Source organism: Pygocentrus nattereri, chromosome 2 (genome assembly GCF_015220715.1).
Source record: "Pygocentrus nattereri isolate fPygNat1 chromosome 2, fPygNat1.pri, whole genome shotgun sequence".
In the NCBI taxonomy this organism is placed as follows: domain Eukaryota; kingdom Metazoa; phylum Chordata; class Actinopteri; order Characiformes; family Serrasalmidae; genus Pygocentrus; species Pygocentrus nattereri.
The window spans coordinates 17,891,886-17,916,574 of record NC_051212.1 but is presented as its reverse complement, the minus strand read 5'-3'; the positions used below and the strand labels follow the sequence as shown (position 1 = coordinate 17,916,574).

Here is a 24,689-nt window from a genome sequence, read left to right as displayed (position 1 = left end):
GTATTCATGTTCCAGCAAAAGCAACATATGGCAAACCCCCATAAGGGTGTGCTCCACAACCTCATGCTTGGGGGCTTTATACCCCTCTAGCTGATGCTTGGCATTGGGCATGGTGACCTTAGGCTCCAGAATGTCCCCTTCTATTGCTGTTTTTTCTATGGAAATTATACAATTATACAACTGGCTACATCAACGCTTGACCCACCTTTATTTAGACAAATTCACTAATTGGAAGACATGTCTCAATACATTTGTACATAAGAGCCCATATCTTAGATTTTTCTAGTATTTATTTTTCCTTTTCTTCTGTATGATTTTATGTACCACAACCAGCCATAATTCATTTTTACATGTCCATTCTCTAACCTCTTTTCATCTCTTAGAATTAAACAGGCTCTTTTTGCTACTCTGCCTTGTGTAAGTGCACTGTAATCTGACTGGCTGCCCTGTATTGTGCCTCATTCAAAACGCAGTCTGAAACATTGCTTTTTCATTACTTTCATTACTGAAAAATAAACACAGACAGTTTTTATTCTTACTTTTTTCAATTTTATACACAATTTTTGTTACGTCCATCTGACAGGAAATAAAGAGGCATGTTTAGGATATGACAATGTGTGTTTGTAGGGGAAACAGCCTCACGTTGCACTGTGAAGCTCATTTTCATATGAGTATTCTACATCAAGAGCAGTGATGAAGCTGCAACAGCCATAAAGGCAAATGCTTGCAGGTAAGAGCACAAAAACAGCATATAAAAAAAAATACCAAGCTAGGTTTTTAACCAAACCTAACAGATTCCCCAAATTTTGTGTCACCACGTGTCAGTTACTGATCTGAAAAACGAAAGATATTTCAGTTCAAATCTAATATGCTCTGGTCCTGACACTGCCATTTCTACCAGTTACTGACATCCTTGACTTAAGACAGATAAGCATTTCAGTCCAGAGCAGAGTAGTACTCTCTCTCCCTCCTGTGCTGTTGGACTGGCATATCCTTTCTGATGTCCTGTAGTCTCAGCAGGTCAATCTCCACCATAGCCACACCAACATCTGTCCCCCCACAGTCCCCCATGACCACGCCCCATGGATCCACAGCTACTGCATGTCCGTATGATGATCGTTTCGCATGGTGTGCTCCTACTTGGGCAGCAGCCAGAACAAAGCACTGGGTTTCAATGGCTCTGGCTCGCAAGAGCACCTGAAAGACAGACAGAATAATGTAATTTAATGTCCTAATAGAGAACAGAAATAGTCAGCCCCATTTCTTGAATACCTAGAGCCGCTATGAACAAACAGATGCTGCTTCACATGTTCACATTACATGGTTGTGAATTTTACATTAGCGAATCATTTTAAGATGATCAAACATTATAAAACTGGTTTGTGTGACAAAGAATGCGGGGCTCTGAAATGGGACAGGACTATTCACATCAGTTTGATGTGAGCTCAGAATTGCCCACAGTGATGGTGATAGGAACTAGACATCTGAAGTGTTTAATGTCTCTAAAAGCTCCCTCACAAAGTTATTACATGAAATATGAATATTATGAATACACCACCTGATGTCTGAGACATTGCTTTCTGATAGTTTTGGCCTAAAATTAATTTTAATCCATTTATTTTAATCCATCAGTGGCAGCAGGGTACATGCTGGGCATTGTGAGGCAAAGAAAGCTTAAGATTTTACCAACATTAACATTACATATAAAACCTTAAAAGACATTTGTGGCTTCACTGGTGGTTTTGGATAGTAATTAAAATGGCTGTTACTGTTGTAGACATTGTGACCCCTAGTTCCCATCAACACCACTGTAAAGAAATCCAAGTTGGTTAGTTTCTCATCAATTAACCATTTCTAGTTTTCATATCTGTTTCATTTGTTAGGAACATTTATTTATATAGATTTTTTCCGGGCATCAATTCCTCGCTTTATCTACTGCATTATTCTCACTTTATCTTTTTTCTTTACATTTTTAGTTTTAGTATTTTTAGAATTATTTTCATTTTTTTTCAGTGCGTTTGTCTCTAATGGCTGTTCTTCTCTAATGTTTTTAATTTGCCTTCTCGTAATGTGCTTTGAGCTGAAGTTTTACTGGATGAAATGTGCTACCTAAATAAAGGTTATTATTTTTTCTACCTGATTAAGTGAAGGAACATGAGTTTTGATATCTGTGTATTTAAATAAACACACCCATCCCTAGTAAACAGTCAAGTCAGTCCAGGGAAAACTTGGTTACATTACGTATAGTACATGATGGAAACAATGGTCGCAACATTAACATGAATTAGGCATCTTTTATAACAATTGCCCCACTCTGGTTTCCACCGGGGTCTCACCTCCCAGTGGGCAACTCCTGTTGCCACAGTAAATGCTGATGGATATGTCAGGATCTCTGCCCCCTGTCTCTGGAGAGCCAATGACAGCTCTGGAAAGCGCAGGTCATAACAGATACCCAGTCCTACCTATGCAAACATTGAACAGATAGTATTTAGGCTAGTTAGCATATTCTTCAAAACTACATTAAAAACACAAGCCTGTAGCACCCAGCTGGCATACCTTTCCAACAGGTGTTTGAACAGGGGGCACTAAACTTGGTCCAGGAATGGTGAAAGCACTCTCTTTTAGAGACACGCCTTTCCCCGTCAACTCGACATCAAACAGGTGACCTTTCCTGTACACTGAGACAACCTCACCTGGAGATAAGACACAAATAGGCTCATAAAGTGACCGACAGTGCAGTTAGTGCCACAATATAAACTGTGTAGAACTACTGCTCTAAATATCAGGTCCTGGAGACTCTCTGTCTGGTTGGTATTAATAACATCTATATTATAATAACCACTATATATTTTTTTTATTTACTGCAGTATCTTGGCAGAAGATGATATTTAAATTTACTTTATTAAAGTTAAGTTTACTTTTAATGCTTCCACAGTACAGGCCTAAACACCAGAAGCATCTTACAAACCTGGCACTGCTGATTTTAACCAGACTTTTCTTTTATTCTGCTTCTCTTAAAATAACATCACAGTTTACACAGTATTGTAAACATTAACCACACAGTAACCAGCACTACCTCTGCCCTACATATTTTCACAGAGCTGCCTTTGGGCTGGGTATTGTTCAAACTCTTTCTTAAAATGACAGCACTACCGATATTTAAACCCAGGGTCCTGCTTTTTTCAATTTCTAACATCTGACTGAAACACACCAAGACGTACCATGCCTGAGTAAGCCATGCCTACTTTGCCCCAGTCTGATTTTGAAAAATTCATACAGTGTGCTGAGAAAAATGAAATGTGATAAATGTCTGGATGTAGAAGTTACATCTGATAAGAGTACGTGTAAAGGAATAGTTCGGCTATATAGTGGAAAATATCGAAATTGTTTAGCATTATTTACTCTCGTATAGCATTATTTACTCCTAGGTAATAGTATACTGAATATGCTTATAGGGACCAGCATATTAGAGTAGGCCCGCTTTGCTTAAGTGTGTACGTCCTCATGTAACCTTTTGCTCGATGATATTTTGTTCTAAAAAGTTTCTAAAAAATTATGTTCAGCGTCTGCACCGGAAACAGGCTGGAGGGAAGTGACAATCACACCGAAACCACAGCATACAATATATATATATATATATATATATATATATATATATCCCACTGACCCCGTTTTGCTTCTTTAGTTCAGAAGTGGAGCTGTGAGCCTAACATTGCTAACAAATACTATTACTCAACGGTCATCCAAATGGCCCAAATCGCTTGCGTTCAAATACATCTCCAAGCCTTCTCTCAACCCTCTCCAACCACACGCAGCTCTTCAGTAAGATCACACAGCCTTCCGATTGGGTTTAGAGAGCAGTGTGACTCAGGCCATGACTCAGGGAGAGGTCGCGTTATTTTACTGTGCTAAAGGCTCGAGCTGGGCAGGCAACGCAGATGAAAATTTTCATCTGCGTTCACATTGATCTCCCGGGTGGAGCTTCAGTGAGGAGCACAGCCGAAAATGGAGCCCACCGTGGTGGACCCGCAGGGCCATCTTTCCAATTTTGCACGATGCACTGCGGCCATTAGGAGAGTTGCAGGCGGGTCTGGTGGGTCTTCTCGTCTCCTGATAGGTCAGATTTATCAGAGAACGCTGCGACAGGGGTCCGAGTCCTAATGGAGCTGTGCTATGAACAAGAAATGATCTGAGATCCCAAAGGACCAGACACAAAACTGGGTCCTCTTTACAGTTCAGCTGGTTCCCTTCCAGGTTCACTTTAACAGAACTCGGTTTGGTTCATTTAAAACAAACTATGTGTGAAAACACTGTCACATGATTGGATCACAAGGATCAGGTGTTAAGGCCAAGTGTGAAAGGGCCCTGGAATATATAGTCTGCTGCAGTTTCCCATTTCACAACATTTCTGGTTTTTAAAAATATCACTCAAATGCTGCTAAAGGTATCACTTTGTTCATGTTCACTCAAATTAACAGCTTAAAAGGTTCCGTCATGCATTTGGACCATAACATCAGTTTAACAGACGCTGCAGACCCAAGTTTGCTCTCCTGCTAAAGGAACGTAATGTGAATGTGGTACCTTGTCCATTGATGATGACATGGCTGTTGTAGATTCGTCTGTCGTTCTCCCAGTCATGCCCTCTTTCATGAAAACCTCCCAGAGAAAGCCAGACATTCAGCTTCCTTAGAGAAACACAGGCTGTTCTTACAGGCAGCTTCTTCTACTGCACACCTTCAGCACATTTCTACATTTTTACCTCACCTATTTAAAGGATCCATTTTCTACATTTTGATTGCATTTTATTTTTCCAAATAAAGTCCACTTATAGAGTGTAAGTGGTTTTATGTACCTACCATAAACATAATGTGCATTTCCATGACCATTTTCTGACCTTTCTGTAGCCCTTACAAATAACCAGGCTGTTTTTGTGACAGTGTCTGTAAGACTGATCTATGCAAATGACCTCAGATTTGATTGGCTACACCGTGCTCTCATTCTAAAAGCAGTCCAGCCTGAAATATGTAATAACACTCCTTATCATTTAAAGTCATGTTTGTGATGTCACAACCAGGATGATTTAAATCCAGGCCGTTTTTGCAGGTCAGTTTACATACACAGTGTGAACTGAGGAGTGAACGGAGCGTTTTAGCGACATGTAGGCAGGACATCAAACTCTCTCACGAGTTCTTCAGTTTAAAGTAATAAAGGTCTTAAAGGAAAGGATTGTCAGTGCACCTACTTGGCTAGCTGTGTATATCTGGTGATGAGGTCACCCTGTAGACTTTCAGACAACTGTAGTGTCTCCTCTCGATTTGAGCCGATGTAATCGAAACCCTCAGGTAGGAAGACCATGCTTGCCCCACCATCTTTGGACTGCTCGACTAAACGTTTGCATGCGGTGAAATTGGCTTCTTTGTCTGGGGTTGAGGTCATCTGACAAACTGCTGCCAGAGGATGTGATGAGGCCATCCTGAAAAAAAGTATTTTTGTTTGTGTGTGTGAGAGAGAGAAAAGCAGAATGAGTATAGACACGCTATATAAGTTCTGAGACTTGGAGTCCTCTCCCGGGGAAACGTATAACTGCACGCAATGCATGGAAGAACATTTTGCGAGGTCAGTAATGTTTCTCCAAGAGGATGAATCTGAAGATTTTAAGTGTGTTGAGAGAGTATTCAAAGAGAACTCAGTCAAGCCTTGGTAAAGGAAATGTCTTCCACGGATGTAAGTGAATTATCTACTTTTGTCATCATATCTTCATGCTGAACATCGAGTCGGACCTTCTTTAAGAGCCTGTGCGTATGACGTTAATATGTGATGTACGCTGTGGTCTGAAAAAAATCGGACCCAACATCTCAGACTTTTTTTTCCTTCTCCTAGCTCAATAATTCTACTTTTTCCAGGTTGTAAAAAAATATAAAAGGGCATTCAGACATAATACTGGCATTTCCTGTCATTTGTCATGTATGTAGTATTCTGTAGTGCATCTCAAATGAGCAGAATTTCACATTTTATCTTCTGTTTATGTTTTCATTTATCTGCGTTCTCTCACTGCAATACCCAACATGCATTACGTCGCAGTGTAACAGTTTGGCTGCTATGCTGTAGTAAAGCTGGTGAAGCTTTACAAAGTCCCGTTATTAAACAAACTAAGGCTGCTCAAACTCAAAAGGTTGATTTCACGCATTTTATGGAGTTGTTGACCCAAAGTTGACATGTCAGAGTATTAAAAAAAGACTCTTGGAGTCAACTTCACATCCATTGTTATGCACAGCTTCCTAACAGAAACGCTGGCTTAACATTCAGACAGTCCACCTTTTGGTATCCGCACCAAAGCGCTCAAACGTTACTGCCACCTAAATGAACACGTCATCAGAAGGTTTTCCACATCTTTAAACTCTAAAATCTCGCTCTAGAGACGCTGTGGCACCTCTGGACGATGCGAGCAGACGTGTTTACAGCACCTGTAGCAATGGACTAATTTTTTTATTTGGTCGGAGTGCTCCTTTAATGACAAGACTTCGCTTTTGTAGCTCAACCAGAGCCGGTTTACATGTTCTCTGACAACCTCGCACTCACAGCTCATGACCGCCCCCTATTGGACAATAACAGGTAATCAATGGAGAATATATTTTATATGATTTAAGCCATATAATTTGCTGTGAACTGCCACAGCATAACTTAAACCTGACAAACGCACTAAAACACCCACCGAGAACAGGTAAACCGTCGAAGTCATAAAGCAGGACAAGTAACAAACAACGACTTTTGTCGATCGTTTCATCCTTTTACCATTTTAAAGTAATAGCGTAGGGACGGTCGTACCTGCCAGTCTGAGATCTCCGCGGCAAATGACTGTTAGGAAACAGCAGCAGAGTCCGCCTCAGCGTACCGCACAGGAGCATCGGCCTCGGACTGAACGAAGCTTTCAGAGCCGAGATGATCTTTGACATTAATTTACTCCATGAAGAAGCGAGAGATTAAATATTCACAAATGCCTGACTTTGACCTCGAAGGGCAACATCTTGTCACGACCTGGCTCTAAGTATTATGAGCATTCCCTTCACAAACAACCTGAACTCCTTTTAATAACACGGTAAAAATATGTGTTTAGGTCACAGACAGACGAGCTTCGCGTAAACAGAATCCATGTTTCTCCACATGTGCAGGCACTGTTGGTGGACAGCCTGGTGTGTCTTGTAGGGGTCCTTCCAGCTTCGGGGATTCATTTCAACATGGCAGCGAACAGCAGCGGCGGAAAGAGTGGAGGAGGAAAGCAGGCTACTCCCTCTCCAGAGCAGGTATCTGTCTGTAAAACAGCTGCGCACACACAGGGAGCCTACAGGCTCGCGACTCCAGCGACCAAACCGTCCATGTGAGGCGTTACATGGCAGCAGAGCGCAATAGGCTAACGGCATGCTAACAGGCGGAGGAGCGTGTGCAGCCGTGAAAGGCTTCAGGAGGGAATCCGGCTGTTAGGAGCAGATCGAGCCTTCGAGCCCGCTGTTTCTGAGGGGCTTTAGTCTAACACTCTCGGCCTTCGTTAAGTTCAGGTCAGAGGCTTTACTCCTCCTTCCTGCGGGCGAGGCTGAAATCCGCTTATTGTTCGAATTTTCCGTTCCACCTTAAATGGTGCGGCAGTGACAGCCAGACACCTGAAGGCTCCAGAATGAAACCGTTGCTCTATTTAAGGTGGAACGGACGTCGGCGAATACGAAGCCAGCTCCAAGTCTGAATAAGGAGTGAGGTGCGTGGGCATGAAGGAGGCGCTATTCCTGCCAGTGTGGAGCAACAGCGTGGGTCTGATTTATGGACCGGCAGTGCAGAGGAGGACAGAACTGAGTGGCTAGTGGAATAAGCGGTAGTGGTCACACACCTCTGGTCAGCTTGACATTTCATCACACATTCTGATGGTGTCTTTATTTGGTGTAACTAGTTTTAAAAAATATTTTATGTGTTTAGAATATCGTGATTGTACCCGTATCTGGTTACGTACTACGCGTAGCAGCTCAGCCCACAGCAACACCATATATTTCAAAACAGGTGCTAATAGTGCGTGGCAGGGATCTTGAGCTGTGCAGCAGAAATAAAAAAAGAACAGCCTGAACTGCCATAGCGTTTCAACATTTTAATCCCCTTAAAATTAAAATGTCAACGTGTCGTAGGAGCTCAATTAAATATGTGCGAAATATGCTGGTTCTGACTGTAGGCATCAACAACAAACAATGCAGGATCACACAGAAACACCACGTATTGTCATGACCTGAAAGATCCTGAAATGTGACAGGGTAATTATATAGCAATAAACAACAGCCAGCCGAGTGCACAAAGTAGCAGTGATGCAGTCCGCTTAGTCATTGTATGCGTCATATCACAATATTCAAAGACTTTTTCATGAAACACATTATCCATCACTGTGTTTTGACACAGACACAAAGCACCAGTAGTGCTGCAGTTTACAAACACTGATCAAAAAGTATGAGCATTGTGATTTTTATTAAAGGTTTCTCCTAAAGTGCTGGATTAAATCTGCAACTAAGCACAACTAATGACGTATTCATGCCGTTGGCCAGTGGTCTTTAAATGCTGACAGTATCCACAATGTGCTCCCCCACACATCACAATAACTCAATTTTACTATTATAATAATATTGTTGTACTGCCCACCACTAGTGATGTTTTGGGGATCAAGAATTCGTGTCCTCTGCCAGAGAGAAGAGGTTGAAATAAGAGGTGTGCAGGGTGGGATGGATCAGAGGCGATTCTTTTCTTGTTGTACAAAGACTGTGGGAGTCTGTTCTTGCCATTGTTTTCACCAAATGTTCCTACTGAACTAATTTTGGTGACAGCATGTTCTGTTGAGCACAGTGAATGGGTGTCATATAAATCTCTTAAGTAGTATTTACTTTGCAGTGTTTAACAGGTCCAGTAACCCAGAACTATCTGCTGTAATGTGCCAGGCTAGGTAATGCATCTTGATGACAGTAAGCCATCCTCTGTGGAGAGGATGGTTCAGTTTAACTTGCTGCTTGCAGTCTTCTGTTAAATAGAAATAGCCATGTGCAAAAGTTTGAATGCCCCATGCTACAATACATATGGTGGAAGTGAAAATAAAGGAACAAACTCAAGCATCAAACTTAAATATGGTATTTCTGCACATTTTACTGCCCAATTTCTGGTTTTATTGATTTTTTTTTCAAATTTTTTCCAATGTTTTAAATTAAGCAAATATTGCTAACATTAGCATACGACTATGTATCGTGCTGGTAATGGTGCAGCTCACTGGTGCACTATATTTTCTGGTATCATGGAATTGCTTATGCTATAAGCCCATCACAGTTATTATGCAATGGCCTGATTGTAATTTGAGCTGATTGCTTTTATTTTACAATAACTTATCAGATAATATTTAAGGATTGTAACCAAATAGCACATGAAGATGTATACAACTGCTCAATGATTATAGTTGGACAAATAACTAAGTATCAGTATTGGCAGATCCTAGAAGTTCATGGCCTGATAATTTAAATACAGTCCCAATAAATCAAATAAATCCTCTTAACAGTATGTTGAAATTTAAAGCTGTCTTTTGCGAGAGTCTCTCATCTACAATGGAAACCACTGTCAGTGATCAAATCTGCATGTCTGGGTGTGTCCCACCAAAGTAGTGCTGGTTGGAAGGGGGTCGGGCTTGTGCTCTGCATGCACTCCTGCTCAAATGCAAACCCCCCCCCCCCCGAATTTAATTTAAATTGTAGGGGTAAATTTTTTTTCTTTTTGTCATTGAGTCTTATCTTGACCTCAAAATCAGAAAATGCTGTTGTTAAAACTCTACTGTTGATCTGAGAGTTGATCATTCAGAATTTTAATAATTGATTTCAATGCGGTTGTTTAAGAATTTTCCTTGTGTGTTTCTCCGACAGGTGGTGGCCACGTTCCAGAGGATGCGGCAGGAGCAGCGCAGTATGGCCTCAAAGGCTGCTGAGCTGGAGATGGAGATCAATGAACACAGGTTTTAAATTCAGTTCAGTTGGTCGTACTTATACAAGTGTACAGTAAGCTTATTCTGCTAGTTCAGTTATCGGTGCTAGCTTTAGTGACTGCAAAAATATGTATATGCCTGTGATCAGTAATTTTCATCTCCTTCTTTAGCCTGGTCATTGACACACTGAAAGAAGTAGATCCCTCACGGAAGTGCTATCGCTTAGTGGGTGGCGTGCTTGTAGAGAGAACAGTTAAAGAAGTCCTGCCTGCGTTGGAAAACAACAAAGAACAGGTACATTTTATGGCGGACAGGCGGCCTTTCTAATTGCTTTGTTGTTGTGTTTGGTTGTTAGTAATATAAAGACTAGACTAATTTCATGCCAATTTTTTTGTGTTTTCGATGATTACAAGTACAAACTGTTTACATACATGCCATATGTTGTTATTTTAAAGGAATCTAGGCTATTAGGTGTCACCATGTCATGAAAATGCTAACAGAATTCTGAAATCTTCACATACTGGTCTGTTTTCTGATAATACATTTAATTGGTGCCTCCTTTATTTTTGATATTTTAGTATGTCAACTGAAACTAAGATTTATTGTTAGTTTATTATTTATGTTTTCAGCTTTACTCTGAGTTGTTCATAAGTTTGAAATCATTGTTCTGAACAGTAGAAAACCAGTTTGGTTGCATATAAATGCATAATATTACGTAACATTACTCTAGTAACATATTTTAACCGTCTTAATATTCTATCGGTTTTACACAATTTGAAACCAAAATAGTTAGAAATGGTAAGTCTTGCCAATTGTTATGTGTGTTGTGTCTGTAAATTAAACACTTCCAATGTTATGAAGCCTAAAAACAACAATATTATGTCAAGATAAAGAGTGGAATTTTGGTGAAATCGCTATAGTTAGAGTCTTGCTGATTGTTGTGTACTATGTCTGAAACTGTTCCTCGGTTATAATACGTTAAGTATAGCTGTGCAAACAGCCCTCTGGATTTGGGTTCAAGGTGTTAAACCATATATGTATTTTTTTTTTTTTAACCCCATTTTCTGTCAGATATCAAAGATCATCGAGTCGCTCAACACACAAATGCAGGCAAAAGGGCGGGAGCTGACAGAATACCGGGAACGCTACAACATCCGACTGGTTAGCGAAGATGACAAACAGGGCAAAGGAAACACCAGTCAAGCCAAAGAAAGTGAAGGAGGCGGGTCTAAAAGTGGTGCTGGAGTGCTTGTGTCTTAATTCCTTTAGCTGTTAGCTGGTATATAATTGTGCTTACGGCATTTGAGTTTAAGAGAGCCTGAATATTGTGAACGACCACAATTTTTCAAGTCAATTTAGTATATTCCTGATGTTGCAATATGGAAGATCTCTCAAGTTACACCTAACAAGGCCGAACACCATGGCTGGCATTTTTTCAGAATTGTAGAATAGACTCACTCAAGTTCAAGTAAGTGGTACTTTCTGAGTAGTAAAGATGTAAACCTTGATTTCCTAGAAATGCTTTGTGTAGGATATTATAGATCACAGAACATACACATAATCCAAGTAGCTCCACCACACCAAAGGTGTGAAAGCAGATCAGTGCCCTTTATATCACAGTGCTTTTTAAAGAACTGCTTTTACATTTTAATGAATGTTACATGCTTAGAATGGAGTCCTGGATCCCCTCTGCTGCTTTGAGGCGCTTGAGACATTCATATGGGCACAAGGCCCGAGATCAAACAAGACATGTCAAACAAATATGATAATAAAATTAAGTTCTGTTTTGCAGTTTGCCAACATGCCGTGGAGCTGACTGTGTTCTCTGTCATGTCACTGTTTATATAACTACACTGAATGCTACCCTTCGTTTGGACTCTTCTACCTTTGAAGAAAAGAATATACTGGTTCAGAAAATGTTGTCTCAGTTGGTCCATTGATGGACTTTGAACACAGAGTACAGCCCTACTTGTCCAAGAAGCATTTTTTATGTTTGTCTTTTTGTTTTTGTTAATTAAAATAAAAACTATTTCTCTAGAAGAAAAAATGCTTCTCCTTCATCAAGTGTATGATGATATTCAGCACATTTGAAATGTGAGTTCAGTGTATACTGTTAATGTTTTGATTTATATACAACCTTTTTGATTGCAGATAAACAGTTATTCTAATATGATTATAATATTCTAAAGGTTTCAATGTATAAGAAGCTGAAAAAAATAGATACGATAGATACGAAGCTATATATTTCCAAAATAATTGACAAAGCTGTACAGCATCATCAATGAAATTAGAACAAAATTCATTTTGAGACTACCTGTTTGAAAAGTGGTGACAATTTCACTGATCAAATAGCTAATCATAACTTTGGCAAGAAAAATATACATAATTCAATGCCATTAGGTTTTAATCCTAATAGTTTCTAATGGTCCTTTTCAGTATAGTAATAACAGGTAAACAAGGATGTGACATCACACCAAGTGAGAGAAAGTGAAAGCTAAATGAATCAGGAAGTTCAGGAACTGAATAACGACCTTAATCACAATAAGTGCTGATTTGAACTGCTGGATATTCAGAAACTCTGAGAGTTTAAATGGACAGTTCTGACTCTCAGAGAAAAAGAAAGAGAAATAAAGGTATGTACTTCAGTGAAAGACTCATAGATCAGAAGTTTAGTCAGTGTGAGTTCAGTCAGTCACGGTGAACTAGACCAGTAAACAAAGTCAGATGAAGCCGTTAAACACTGAGAAAGTGATCAAATCAACAGCTGAAGTATTGATGTTGACTATAATGTGATTATTGTCTCAAACAAGAGGAAGAATATTTGATGTTCTCTGATGGAGCTTGTAAGCTGAGCTGTAAAACAGGCTGAAAGGTTGTTGTGTTAACTGGTTAAAGCAGAGGAGCAGAAACACTCAGACAGAGCAGACAGTGAGAAACTGAATGATGTTACTGAGCTGAGAGCTGTGATGATGCTCAGTATAAAGAGGAAAAGAGCTTTTACAGTTTGCAGATACAGAACAGCGTCATCTCAGGACCTCCAGCGTCTCTGTGTGGATGTGCTTAATATAATACTTGTTTGAGTTTAAGGCAGCAGGCAGGTATGTTGTATTAAATGTGTGAGCTGCGTGATGTGATTTCTTACTGAAAGGTGTTGAACAGAAGGAAGAAAATGACTGAGTCTTCATCAGAACAACCAAGAGAAGGGAGAAGAAGGAACATGGAGAAACCACCTGTGTGTAAGTTAATTCAACACACAGAGAGTTGACTAAAATATCTCTTTTCAGTCAAGACCACCTAAACTTTGATCTTTTCTGTATCAGTACAGATTATGACTTACAAAAACCATTACATTATTTTGTTTCTGTTAGTCTATGTTTCATTCCACAGTGTATGAAAATGTTTTAAGGTAATCCACGTTATAAGTTAATATCACACATATAATATTTAGACAGCAGTGACGAATGCATGGGAAGTTGCTAATTTAGATGACTTAATAAATGCTTGTGAGCTCGAGAAGCTTGGGCTGGAGTTCTCTGCCGCTTTGCTGAGATTGAGGAAGCTGGACTCCCCTTCACTCAGCAAGAGAAGAGTATATTTAATTGAAAATAGTACCAAAACAACATATCAAATGTTGAAACTGAGAATTTTTTTTGTTTTTTGAAAACTATGTGCCCATTTTGAATTTGATGCCAACAACACATTACAAGTAAAAGATTCAGAGAATCTGGAGAAATCAGCAGAATACAAGGCCAAAAACCAGTATTTGCTGGCTATGATCTTTGGGTCCTCAGGTGGCGCTGCATTACAGACAGACATGATTCTCTAGTGGAAATCACTGCCTGGCCTCTGAAACACTTCTGAAAACCACTGTCTGTGAACAAAGTTTGTTGCTGCATCCATAAATGCAAGTTAAAACTCTAAAATGAAAAGAAAAAAAACACCTAAACAGGATCCAGAAACACTGCCGCCTTCTCTGGGCCCAAGCTCAAGAAAAGTGGAATAGTGTCCTGTGGTCCAACGATTCAACATTTGAAATTCTTTTTGGAAATCATGGACAGTGTGTCCTCCTGGCTAAAGACCATCAGACATATCACCACACATTTCAAAAGCCAATATTCATGAAGGTAGAGGGATACATTAGTGCGTATGGCATGTTTGATGTGCACATCTGTGAGGGCACCATTAATGCTGAACTACACTCACTGGCCACTTTATTAGGTACAGGTAAAGGTTGGACCCCCTTTTGCCTTCAGAACAGCTTTAATTCTTCGTGGCATACTTTCAACAAGGTGTTGGAAATGTTGTTGGTGTTGGTTATTTGAGTTCCTGTTGCCTTTCTATCATCTCAAACCAGTCTGTCCATTCTCCTCTGACCTCTCACATCAACAAGGCATTTTCATCCACACAACTGCCACTCACTGGATATTTTCTCTTTTTCGACCATTCTCTGTAAACCCTAGAGATGGTTGTGCGTGAAAATCCCAGTAGATCAGCAGATTCTGAAATACTCAGACCAGCCCATCTGGAACCAACAACCACGCCACGTTCAAAGTCACTTAAATCACCTTTCTTCCCCATTCTGATACTCGGTTTGCACTTCAGCAAGGTGTCTTGACTGCCGCTACATGCCTAAATGCATTGGGTTGCGGCCATGTGATTGGCTGATAAGCTATTTGTGTTAACAAGCAGTGTATATCTACATGTTTTGGTAACATATGCTGCCATCCAGACAACGTCTTTTTCAAGAAAGGCCTTGTTGATTTCAGCAAGACAACATCAAAACATGGCAAACTACATTCTGCATGTATTACAGTAGCAGTGCACCATATTAAAAGAGTCCGGGTGCTAAACCGGACTGCCTGCAGTACAGACCTGTCACCTGCTGATAACATTTGGCAAATTATGAATTGAAAAAACAAAACAACAAAGAAAACCCTGAACTGTTGAGCAAATGAAATCCTATATCAAACAAGAATGGAAAACATTTCACTTTTAAAACTACAGCAGTGGTAAACATGCCCCCATCCCAACGTTTTCGGAACATGTTGTTGGCATCAAATTCAAAATGGGCATATCATTTTCAAAAAAACAAAATTTCTCAGTTTCAACATTTGATATGTTGTCCTTGTAGTATTTTCTTTTAAAATATGATTTGCATATCATTGCATTCTATTTTTCTTTACATTCTGCACAGCATCCCAATGTTTTGGAATTACTCAGGTTATGCCATTACAGCATGTTTTACATGACCTACCTCAATAATAGTCTGCTGTAAAAGTGCAGAGCTTCTAATCATGCCGAATGATCATATTACACCCGTTATTGTTATACACTTTTCTCCATGAATAATTAACTGCAGTCTAAGCTATTAACTGAGAGAGTGTAGAGGAAAAGCAGTGATAAGACAAGTACAGACTCCGTTAAGATTATGACCTGGAAACTGTGGATGTGCATTTGAACCATTTTTAGTACTTTATAACCCATTGAGACATATTTATTATTAACGTTCATTTAATATTTGCATTTATTTAAATAGTTATAAATAAACAATGACCTCCAAAATAATTGTTTTTGGGCATACACTTTGAAAAAAAAAATAAAGCAAGTTTTTTTTTTTTTTTTTTTTTTTTTTTTTTTAATATGGTAATATTACAGTTAAAAACTAAATGCAACCATATTTGTGAAATCCTGTTTTTGTCAGTTTTCTCTTATATTGATCCACACATAAAATTGAGAGATAAACACATAGCATGGCGCAGCTTCCACAGCATTAACCAGCTCAGGCAAAGGTGCAGATAAAAGCAGCAAGACCTCCCGCAACGTTCCAAGTGGAAAGAAGAACAAGGAAGGGGGATCTGGCAAAAGCAAATGGACAAATGTCAGAGCAGGGGCGTCCCTCGCTATTTTTAAGAAACTCCTGAAGACAGAGCTCTTCAGGGAGCACTTACTCTAATTGCCTCTTGCAATCTAACCACTACCAACCTCATCTCCTTCTTGCCCTCCTTCCCTTCTCTACCCCGCTATTATCCTTTGGCCTCCTTTAAGGCCTGACTATGTTTGTTCTATGTACCTCATTATTTGTAAGTCGCTTTGGATAAAAGCGTCTGCTAAATGTAATATAATGTAATGTAACATATGAGTGAGTTATAGGCCAGGTCAGTGAGGTGTTTGGTATCTAAAAACAAAGAAGATTTAACATTACTGCATGCACTTAGTATAAAAGATTATGTATGCCTTGCTAAGCCTGACTTAGTGCCTTGTGATTCTACAAGAGAAGATACATTAAAAAGTATCTCCTGAGAAATGTACGTTTGTGGTCCATATGCTTAACATTATCAGTTACATAACATAACAAGTATCAGTAAGCAACTTATAACTTCTGTTTGAGTGATTGATTTTGCCTGCCATGTATTTCTACATTACATAACTGACAGAATAAAAAAAGTTCCTTATATTTTCCACACAGTTGCTCCTGACTCCAGTGGTCTCCTGTCTGAAGATCAGTTCCTGTGTTCTATCTGTCTGGATGTGTTCACTGATCCAGTCTCCACTCCATGTGGACACAACTTCTGCATGAAATGTATTAGAACATGCTGGGGTGACAGTGAGCAGTGTCACTGTCCATTCTGTAAAGAGAAATTTACCAAGAGACCAGAACTCAAGGTCAATACAGCATTCAGAGAGGTTGTAGATCTCTTCAAGAAGAAAACTGTTCTAGATAAACCTGAGGTTCTTTGTGATGCCTGCATCGGAGTGAAGCAGAAAGCTCTGAAATCCTGTCTGGATTGTGGTCTCACTTTCTGTAAGTCTCATCTAGAGCCTCATGATCATATTCCAAAACTTAAGAAACACAGACTAATAAACCCATTGGAGAACCTGCAGGACTACATATGCCAGAGGCATGAGAGACCCTTGGAGCTGTTCTGTAGAGATGACCAGAATTATGTCTGTCAGTTCTGCACTGAAGGAGATCACAAGAACCACAACACTGTTCTTATAGAGGAGGAGAGTGGAGAGAAAAAGGTGGGTAAGGCACTGATTAACACTAACGTTAAATATGCAAATTAAAATTAAACAAACATTCCTTAAGAAAACCAAAGAAATGTTAAAATCATCCAAAAATAAATAATGATTTTCTTCTCTGCTCACACTCACAGTCACAGCTGGAGAAGACACAGACAGAGGTACAGCTGATGATCCAAGACAGACTGAAGAAGATCAAAGACATCAAACAGTCAGAAGAGCTCAGAAAAGTGAGTGAAATGTCATGTATGTTGTAACTATTTCAAGCAGTAGCTTTGACTTTATATTGTAGAATGTATCAAACTGACGTCATGCATAATTAGAAGTTCATCATTCATTATGATTTGTTTAAAGTGCAAAGTTGTTTTTCCATCAGAGAAACACAGAGAAAGAGAAAGCAGACAGTGCTGAACTCTTCACTGCTCTGATCCGCTCCATTGAGAGAAGCCAGGCTGAGCTGGTAAAGACGATGGAGGAGAAGCAGAAAGCAGCAGAGAGGAAGGCTGAAGACCTCATTAAAGAGCTGGAGCAGGAAATCACTGAGCTAAAGAGGAGAGACTCTGAGCTGGAGCAGCTCTCCCACACTGAGGACCACCTCCACCTCCTACAGGTCAGTGACCCTCTATTTGCTCAATGACAATGCAGCATATCACACAACATCACTGCTCATGCTGAGGGATTTCTCCTCTCTCCTGCTGGACTGTAGATTTACCCATCACTGTGCAGACCTCCACACACCAAGAACTGGACTGACATCAGTATTGACCATCATCTGAGTGTAGAGACTGTGAGGAACGCTCTGTCTCAACTTCAGAAGAGTCTGAATGAGAGACTCACTGAAACCATTAATGAGAAAATCAGAGAATCAGGTGAGAAACATTGCTTATTTGCACAACTGTACAGATGTTACATTTTTGTAAATGTTCATATTATTCTGTGTTATTCTATATGTAATAGATTTATATTAATGGCATAGTTAACAGTTTTTAATAATTAATAGTATATGTCTACTTAGACCTGCATATGCCTGAATATTCATATCTGCATATTTATAGATATTCACACATCTCCATCTCCATGGCTCTTTATTATTCATTATTTCTTATCCCTTTGTTCAAATAACTGTATTTTTATTTTTTCCCTCAGTTAAATTCTTGTTGTCTGGTTTTTTGTCTGATCAGTTCAGTATGTTACATCATACATGTGTGCACTCACCAAGACAAACTCCTATATGTAAAATACTTGGTGAAATGAAGTGATTCTGATTCTGAGACTTTCATATTCACCATGTTCACCAGATAGAAATCTGTAGCAGAAACAGTTGTTTATTTGAGGTCATATGGAAAGTAACTGATCAATGGAAAAGATCATTTGTGCCTGTTAATTCTAGCTTTATTTGAGTGATAGTTCAGATTTGAATATTGAAAGTTAATAATTCGTTTTTTTATTGTTGTAATTAGTCTCAACAGAACTGAAGAGGATTCAGCAGTTTGCAGGTACAGTGTAGCTTCTTGCTTTTTTTCTCTTTATTATCTTAGGTAATTTTATATTTTATTCTATTAAAATCATAATCACACCATGGCTACCCATACAATAAACAGTTCTATTACCTATATTTCACTAAAAAATAGATTTTATTCCTGAACAAACCCTTTTAAATGTGATTAACTAAATGTTGAATCCATTTATTATCTGTATATTCATATCACACACTGTGTGTTTCTCTCAGTGGATGTGACTCTGGATGCTGATACAGCTCATCCCAAACTCATCCTGTCCGATGATGGAAAACAAGTGACACATGGAGACACAAAACAGAATCTTCCTGACAATCCAAAGAGATTCACCTACCATGCCATGATCTTGGGAAAGGAGGGATTCTCCTCAGGGAGATTTTACTTTGAGGTGCAGGTTAGTGGGAAGACTGAGTGGGATTTAGGAGTGGCCAGGGAGTCCATTAACAGAAAGGGGAAGATTACATTGGCCCCAGAGAATGGATTCTGGACTGTGATTCTGAGGAATGGGAATGAGTATAAGGCTTGTGCTGATACACCAGTCCATCTCTCCCTGAGAAAGAAGCTCCAGAAGGTGGGGGTGTTTGTGGATTATGAGGAGGGTCTGGTCTCCTTTTATGATGTGGAGTCCAGATCTCATATCTACTCTTTCACTGGTCAGTCTTTCACTGAGAAACTCTATCCTTACTTTGACCCCTGTGCTAATGATGGAGGTAAAAACTCAGCTCCACTGATCATCTCACCTGTATTAAAGACTGAAAAGATTTTGTACAGTAATTGCAACAGGAACAATAGGAAGAAATAGATTTAATTATTTATGATTTATTTGATGCAAAGACAGATCATGAGTGTGGTGTAGTGATGTGAAATAATTTCATAAATGATCTTAATTTTCTCTTTAAAACCACATATTGGTGTAGAGTTCCCACAGCAGTCCAGTATCCAGTAGTTCAGAAGATCATAACCTCCAATCTGAAAGATGGTTAAAATGCTCAGATGATTGGTTATTTTAAGTAATCTGGTTGTTTTAAAAGTTTGAGATCAATGAAAGTAAAACAGCAAAAAAATACAAATTCAATACAAAAAAATCTGAGTTAACTTTATAAAAGAGAAAATGGTATAATAACAAACAGTCTACTTTTATTTTTGTACAGTGTAACTCACAAACACTGCAACTCCTGAGTTAAACTGACTTTAATTAGTGCAGTGCTGCCACATATTACATGAGAGAGTTTAGTTAATCTTAATCTTACATATACAGTGTCAAATACTGGTGTATTGTTGTAGAGCAATGTGTTTTCTATTGTTATTATAATATTTTGGGAATCATGACATTGCACTTAATAAACATAATAAAGAACTCTCAAATATATCAGAAATATTATTTCAGTAATTATTGAAAATGAAGAGCATGTAGTAACAGGAATAAAGAACTGCAGAAGTCCAGCATTGTGATTACAGTGATCACTGAACCTCTTATTGCCACTGCATGTTTTCTGCACAATAAAATTATTAAAATGTAAACAAATGAATTCTGAGTGGTTTGATATAAAATGCTTCAGTCTAAAGAAACTTGCAGAGTCTGAGTAGTTCGCAGTCATAGTGGTAGGAACCAGATGTCTGAAATGTATATTGTCTCTAAAAGCTCCCTCTCAGAAAGATATTGCATTAAATTGTTGTCATTAATTGTTTTATTGTTTTCATTGTTTTAGATTTTTAAAAAATGTATTAGTGGTGGAGAGATACGCTATATGGCCAAAAAATTGTGGACACCTGGCCATACACCTCTATGAGCTTGTTGGACATCTCATTTTTAAATCATGGATGTTGCCATCCCTTTTCACCTACATGAGCCTCCACTCTTGTAGGAAGGCTCTCCACAACATTTTGGAATGTGTTTGTGGGAATGTATGCCCATTCAGTTAAAAGAGCATTTGTGAGTTCAGGTACTGATGTTGGATGAAAAGGCATGGCTCACAATTGACATTACAATTCATCTCAAAGATCAGGGCTCTGTGCAGACCACTTGAGTTCCTCCATATCAAACTTATTAGACCATGTCTTTATGGACCTCACTTTGTGCACAGGGGAACAGGAGCTGTTGGAAATATTTAATTGTCTAAAATGTGTTTGTATGCTGTACCATCAACATTACCCTTCACTGGAGCTAAGGAGCTGAGCCCAAACCCTGAAAACTAGTCCCATACCATTATTTCTCCTGCACCACACTTGGACTACTGTTGGCACTATGCATTCCGTACCTTTTTCCTGGCATCAACCAAACCCAGATATGTCCATCCGACTCCCAGACAGTGAAACGCAATTCATCACTTGAGAACACTTTTTCTACCACTCCAGAGTCCATTTGCAACATATTTTACATCACTCCAGCTGACGCTTGGAATTGTGCATAGTGATTTTAGGTGTGTGTGCTTGCCATGGAAATCCATTTCATGAAGCTCTCAACACGCAGTACTTGTGCTGATGTTTCTTCCAGAGACAGTCTGGACCTCTGTAGTGGGTGATGCAGAAAAGGATAGGCCATTTTTACATGCTACAGCATTTGACAGCCCCACTCTATGAGTCTGCATGGTCTTCTGCTTCGTGCCTGAGCTGTTGTTGCAATTAGAAATTCAACAAACTGTCTTGTGGGAAAAGAGCCATTCTATGAAAGTAGCATTCTATGTTTAAAGTCAATGAATTCTTCTGCATTGTGTTGTCAGTGTTAGTCTAAGGAGATTGCATGACTGTGTGCTTAATTGTATCCGCCTGCTAGCAATAGGTATGGCTAAAACACCTGAGCTCAATAATTAGTAGGGGTCTCCACATACTTTTGGCCGTATAGTGTACATGCAAGATGTTATAAGGCAAAATAGAAGCCCTCCACTTTTTAAATATTATCCACAGTTCCCACAGATTCTTAACTTGTTTCATTACAGCGTTATAGGTCTTAAAATAGATTTTAAAAATTAAAGGTTGTATAATGTCTGACAATGTCATATTTTTAAATATTAAATTTAAAGATGCCTAAATATTGTTTTGAAAACAGCCATCATGTATATTAACTATTTCACAATAATACATCAAATATCCACAAACCACAAACATCCTGCTGTTAATGAAGAAATGGAACACTGATAAAGGACTAGAGCTGAATATTTTTATTTACGTTTGCATAGCATCTAAATTTTTTTGGAAACAGGGTTGTAAGCCTATTTGACTGGAAATGAAGTAGATGAAGGGTGCTCTCTAACTTTTGTGCGGTGCTATACACTGTCAACATATCAGTGTCGCTGATGTGCTGAGATGATCCACCACCCAAATAATAACTCATCAGCAATTATTCATATTCACTAATATATCTAGAATATATCCAGCCACTGTGGATAGTTGCCAGAAGTCCCCCTTCTTGCCTGGAAAGGTCATTATCAAGTCATTACTGACTTTTTTTAAACTAAAGTTATTCTGAATCTGGTTAATTATAAGGCTTTATATGGCTTTTAAATACAACAGTTTAGTGTGAAATTTGTTAGTTATTAACTTTGAAGTCTGAGCTATACATTTTATTGTGTATGCCAGTTTTTTTTTTACTCTGTTTTTTTTTTTGAAGATATTCAACTCTGGGCTGTTTTGGCTTTGAATACATTCCCCTGTGCTTGGATTTTCTTGGTTTTGAACTTGTATTCTCTTGTAATCTGGAGATAAAGTAAACCTGCATTTTAGACTTGGATCTGATTGTAGACTTGGACCTTCATCTGTGGTCTCATCCTTACAGTAATGTGTGGACAGCAGTGAAGAATGCATGGGAAATAGGTCTAGGCGTGTCACGATCTGAGTGTTAATATTGTAGCGTCCTGCTACCGGCTGGTGCTGGTTCCAATGAGCCCAGGAGGCATGGCCATGTGAGCAGCTGCGCAAAAGCTCGTAGTAGACACACAACCTGGAGGATAATAGCACTACTGGAGGCACTTGAAAAAGTATTTACTTGTGTTCTCTATGGCTAAAATCAAGCCATATCAATATGTAAGTGCTCGGTCTCATGAGTACAAATCAGAGTATATAAAATTACTAAAAAATAAAATTATTTTTGACTGTAATATTGTAGTTGAATATTTTTAATTCTTGAGCTAATGGTGATGGTAAGTAGGCTTTGCATTCACTTAAGGCATCACGGTGAATGGTTAGTGTAAATCAAATAATGGCTAAATTAAAAGTTTTAACAAAAGGCAGTAAAGGTGCTGTGTAAGTTAAGTAACAATCCCATCTCTGTCATTTAGACCGAGAGTTCTCATCACATACAGATAAAAAATTTTGTGAGATCCATTGCAGAAATGTGACCTAATTCTCACAGTGAATAAAATATATAGTGAATATATATAGTAAATAAGTTTTTGCTTTATTTTTTTTATTATTTTTTTATAACAAAAGATTGCTCCTTTTTTCCATCCATAACTGTTATGCACCTGTGGAAAATTTTAAAAACTCAACTATGCCACCTGGGGGAATTTCACCCACATAACATATGTGCCATGTAAACACACATAAAAGAATTCAAACAAAAGCAATGTAGGGACAAAAGAGCAGCATCTCAGGGGAGTGAAGGCAATGAACTAGGAAAGAAGCTCCCCCCATCGTCATGCACAGCATAGCCTACAAACACTAAAACACAGCAGTGTGGCAACCTAAATGGCCGGAGAGTGACAGCCGCGAGACAAGAAAAAAGAAAACCCACAGCTCAGTCACTTAGTCAAAAGGAACTAAAAACATGCTTCAGTCTAGCCCAAGTTGCTTTAACCAGCAACATTATGAGCAGTCCAAACACAAACTAATTAACCCAGTGAAAAATCCAGAAGACTACATATGCCAGAAGCATGAGAGACCCCTGGAGCTGTAGAGATGACCAGACATCATCATCATCATTAACCGCTTAGTCCAGATAGGGTTGCGGTAGCTCTTGGGAGAGCAGAGAATCCAAGATGACCCTGTCACCCGCAACTTCCTCCAGCTCATTCCCAGGGACCCCAAGCCGCTCCCACGCCAACTTGGAGATGTAATCCCTCCAGGGGCATCCGAATCAGATGGCCGAATCACATCAGCTGGCTCCTCTCAATGCAGAGGAGTAGCGGTTCTACTCCGAGCTCCTCCCGGATGGCCGAGCTCCTCACCCTATCGAATAGTGTGTAGCCCACCACCCTGTGAAGAAAGCTCGTTTCCACCGCTTGTATTCGCGATCTCATTCTTTCGGTCATTACCCACAGCTCATGCCCATAGGTGAGGGTTGGGATGTTGACTGATCGGGAAACAGAGAGCTTCGCTTTATGGCTCAGCTCCCTCTTCACCATTACAGTCCGGTACAGTGACCGCATTACTGTTGCCGCCTGTCCCAGCCTACGGCTGATCTCACGATCCCTCTTCCCATCACTTGTGAACAAGACCCCGAGATACTTAAACTCCTCCACCTGGGGCAAGTCCTTTCCCCTTACCTGGAGTGGGCATGCCATCCTTTTCCAGGCCAAGACCATGGACTCAGATTTGGAGGTGCTGATCTGCATACCTACGCTCAGCTGCAAACCGCTCCAGTGAGCGCTGGAGAGATCCATGTGATTCAGCCAAAAGAACAACATCATCTGCAAATAGCAGAGACGCCACCCTCCAGCCTCCACACATAATGCCCTCCTGATCTTGGCTATGCCTTGAAACCCTGTCCATGAATATCATGAACAGGAGTGGAGACAGCTCTCACTCTGGGAGTACAGAGATTGAATGGCCTGCAGTAGTAGCCCTGGCACCCCATACTCCCGGAGGACCTCCCACAAGATATCTCGGGGAACCCAGTCATAAGCCTTCTCCAAATCCACAAAACACATGTAGACTGGGTTGGCAAACTCCCACGCCCCCTCAACAATCTGCGAGAGAGTGAAAAGCTGGTCCATTGTTCTACGGCTGGGACGGAATCCACATTGTTCCTCCTCAATCTGAGGTTCAAATATCAATCAAAGTCTCCTTTCCAGCACCTTGGCATATACTTTCCCAGGCTGAGCAGTGTGATACCCTGATAGTTGGCACACACCCTCCGGTCCCTTTTTTTTAAAATGGGGACCACCACCCCGGTCTGCCAGTCCAAGGGTACTGTTCCTGAGGTCCATGCAATATTGTAGAGGCGCATCAGC

The 24,689-nt window shown here is 39.6% G+C and overlaps 3 protein-coding genes across 4 annotated transcripts; 2 read left to right on the top strand and 1 right to left on the bottom strand.

Moving 5' to 3' along the window:
- Window positions 1–191: 191 nt before the first annotated feature.
- nit1 (nitrilase 1) lies at window positions 192–6,987 on the bottom strand. Its single transcript, XM_017682468.2, has 6 exons — window positions 6,826–6,987; window positions 5,243–5,473; window positions 4,582–4,685; window positions 2,557–2,693; window positions 2,337–2,462; window positions 192–1,197 (listed from the first exon to the last, which is right to left on the bottom strand). The coding sequence occupies exons 1-6, from the start codon at window positions 6,951–6,953 to the stop codon at window positions 937–939; spliced, it is 987 nt and encodes a 328-aa protein (XP_017537957.1). The 5' UTR covers window positions 6,954–6,987; the 3' UTR covers window positions 192–936.
- On the top strand, window positions 6,906–11,782 carry pfdn2 (prefoldin subunit 2). Its single transcript, XM_017682470.2, has 5 exons — window positions 6,906–7,045; window positions 7,170–7,301; window positions 9,924–10,012; window positions 10,153–10,276; window positions 11,054–11,782. Exons 2-5 carry the CDS (start codon window positions 7,236–7,238, stop codon window positions 11,240–11,242), a joined length of 468 nt encoding a protein of 155 aa, XP_017537959.1. The 5' UTR covers window positions 6,906–7,045; window positions 7,170–7,235; the 3' UTR covers window positions 11,243–11,782.
- Window positions 11,783–12,481: 699 nt separating this feature from the next.
- On the top strand, window positions 12,482–19,946 carry LOC108411074 (E3 ubiquitin-protein ligase TRIM39-like). Of its 2 annotated transcripts, none has more exons than XM_037546929.1 (8): window positions 12,482–12,615; window positions 13,142–13,218; window positions 16,449–17,005; window positions 17,140–17,235; window positions 17,382–17,615; window positions 17,712–17,874; window positions 18,466–18,501; window positions 18,735–19,946. In XM_037546929.1, exons 2-8 carry the CDS (start codon window positions 13,152–13,154, stop codon window positions 19,322–19,324), a joined length of 1,743 nt encoding a protein of 580 aa, XP_037402826.1. In that variant the 5' UTR covers window positions 12,482–12,615; window positions 13,142–13,151; the 3' UTR covers window positions 19,325–19,946. The 2 variants fall into 2 exon arrangements, with proteins under 2 accessions (XP_037402826.1, XP_037402820.1); XM_037546923.1 differs by having other exon boundaries at window positions 13,131–13,218.
- The last annotated feature ends 4,743 nt before the right edge of the window (window positions 19,947–24,689 follow it).

Bases quoted from the DNA above. Each gene is read 5' to 3' on its own strand.
- pfdn2 (XM_017682470.2), top strand. From the start codon at position 7,236: ATGGCAGCGAACAGCAGCGGCGGAAAGAGTGGAGGAGGAAAGCAGGCT. The intron at 7,302-9,923 runs GTATCTGTCTGT...TTTCTCCGACAG, and splicing joins CTACTCCCTCTCCAGAGCAG to GTGGTGGCCACGTTCCAGAG. The intron at 10,013-10,152 runs GTTTTAAATTCA...CTCCTTCTTTAG, and splicing joins ATGGAGATCAATGAACACAG to CCTGGTCATTGACACACTGA.
- LOC108411074 (XM_037546929.1), top strand. From the start codon at position 13,152: ATGACTGAGTCTTCATCAGAACAACCAAGAGAAGGGAGAAGAAGGAAC. The intron at 17,006-17,139 runs GTGGGTAAGGCA...TCACACTCACAG, and splicing joins AGGAGAGTGGAGAGAAAAAG to TCACAGCTGGAGAAGACACA. The intron at 17,875-18,465 runs GTGAGAAACATT...TGTTGTAATTAG, and splicing joins TGAGAAAATCAGAGAATCAG to TCTCAACAGAACTGAAGAGG.
- nit1 (XM_017682468.2), bottom strand. From the start codon at position 6,953: ATGTCAAAGATCATCTCGGCTCTGAAAGCTTCGTTCAGTCCGAGGCCG. The intron at 5,474-6,825 runs GTACGACCGTCC...ACTTTTTTTCAG, and splicing joins CGGAGATCTCAGACTGGCAG to GATGGCCTCATCACATCCTC. The intron at 2,694-4,581 runs GTACCACATTCA...TCTTATCTCCAG, and splicing joins TGTCATCATCAATGGACAAG to GTGAGGTTGTCTCAGTGTAC.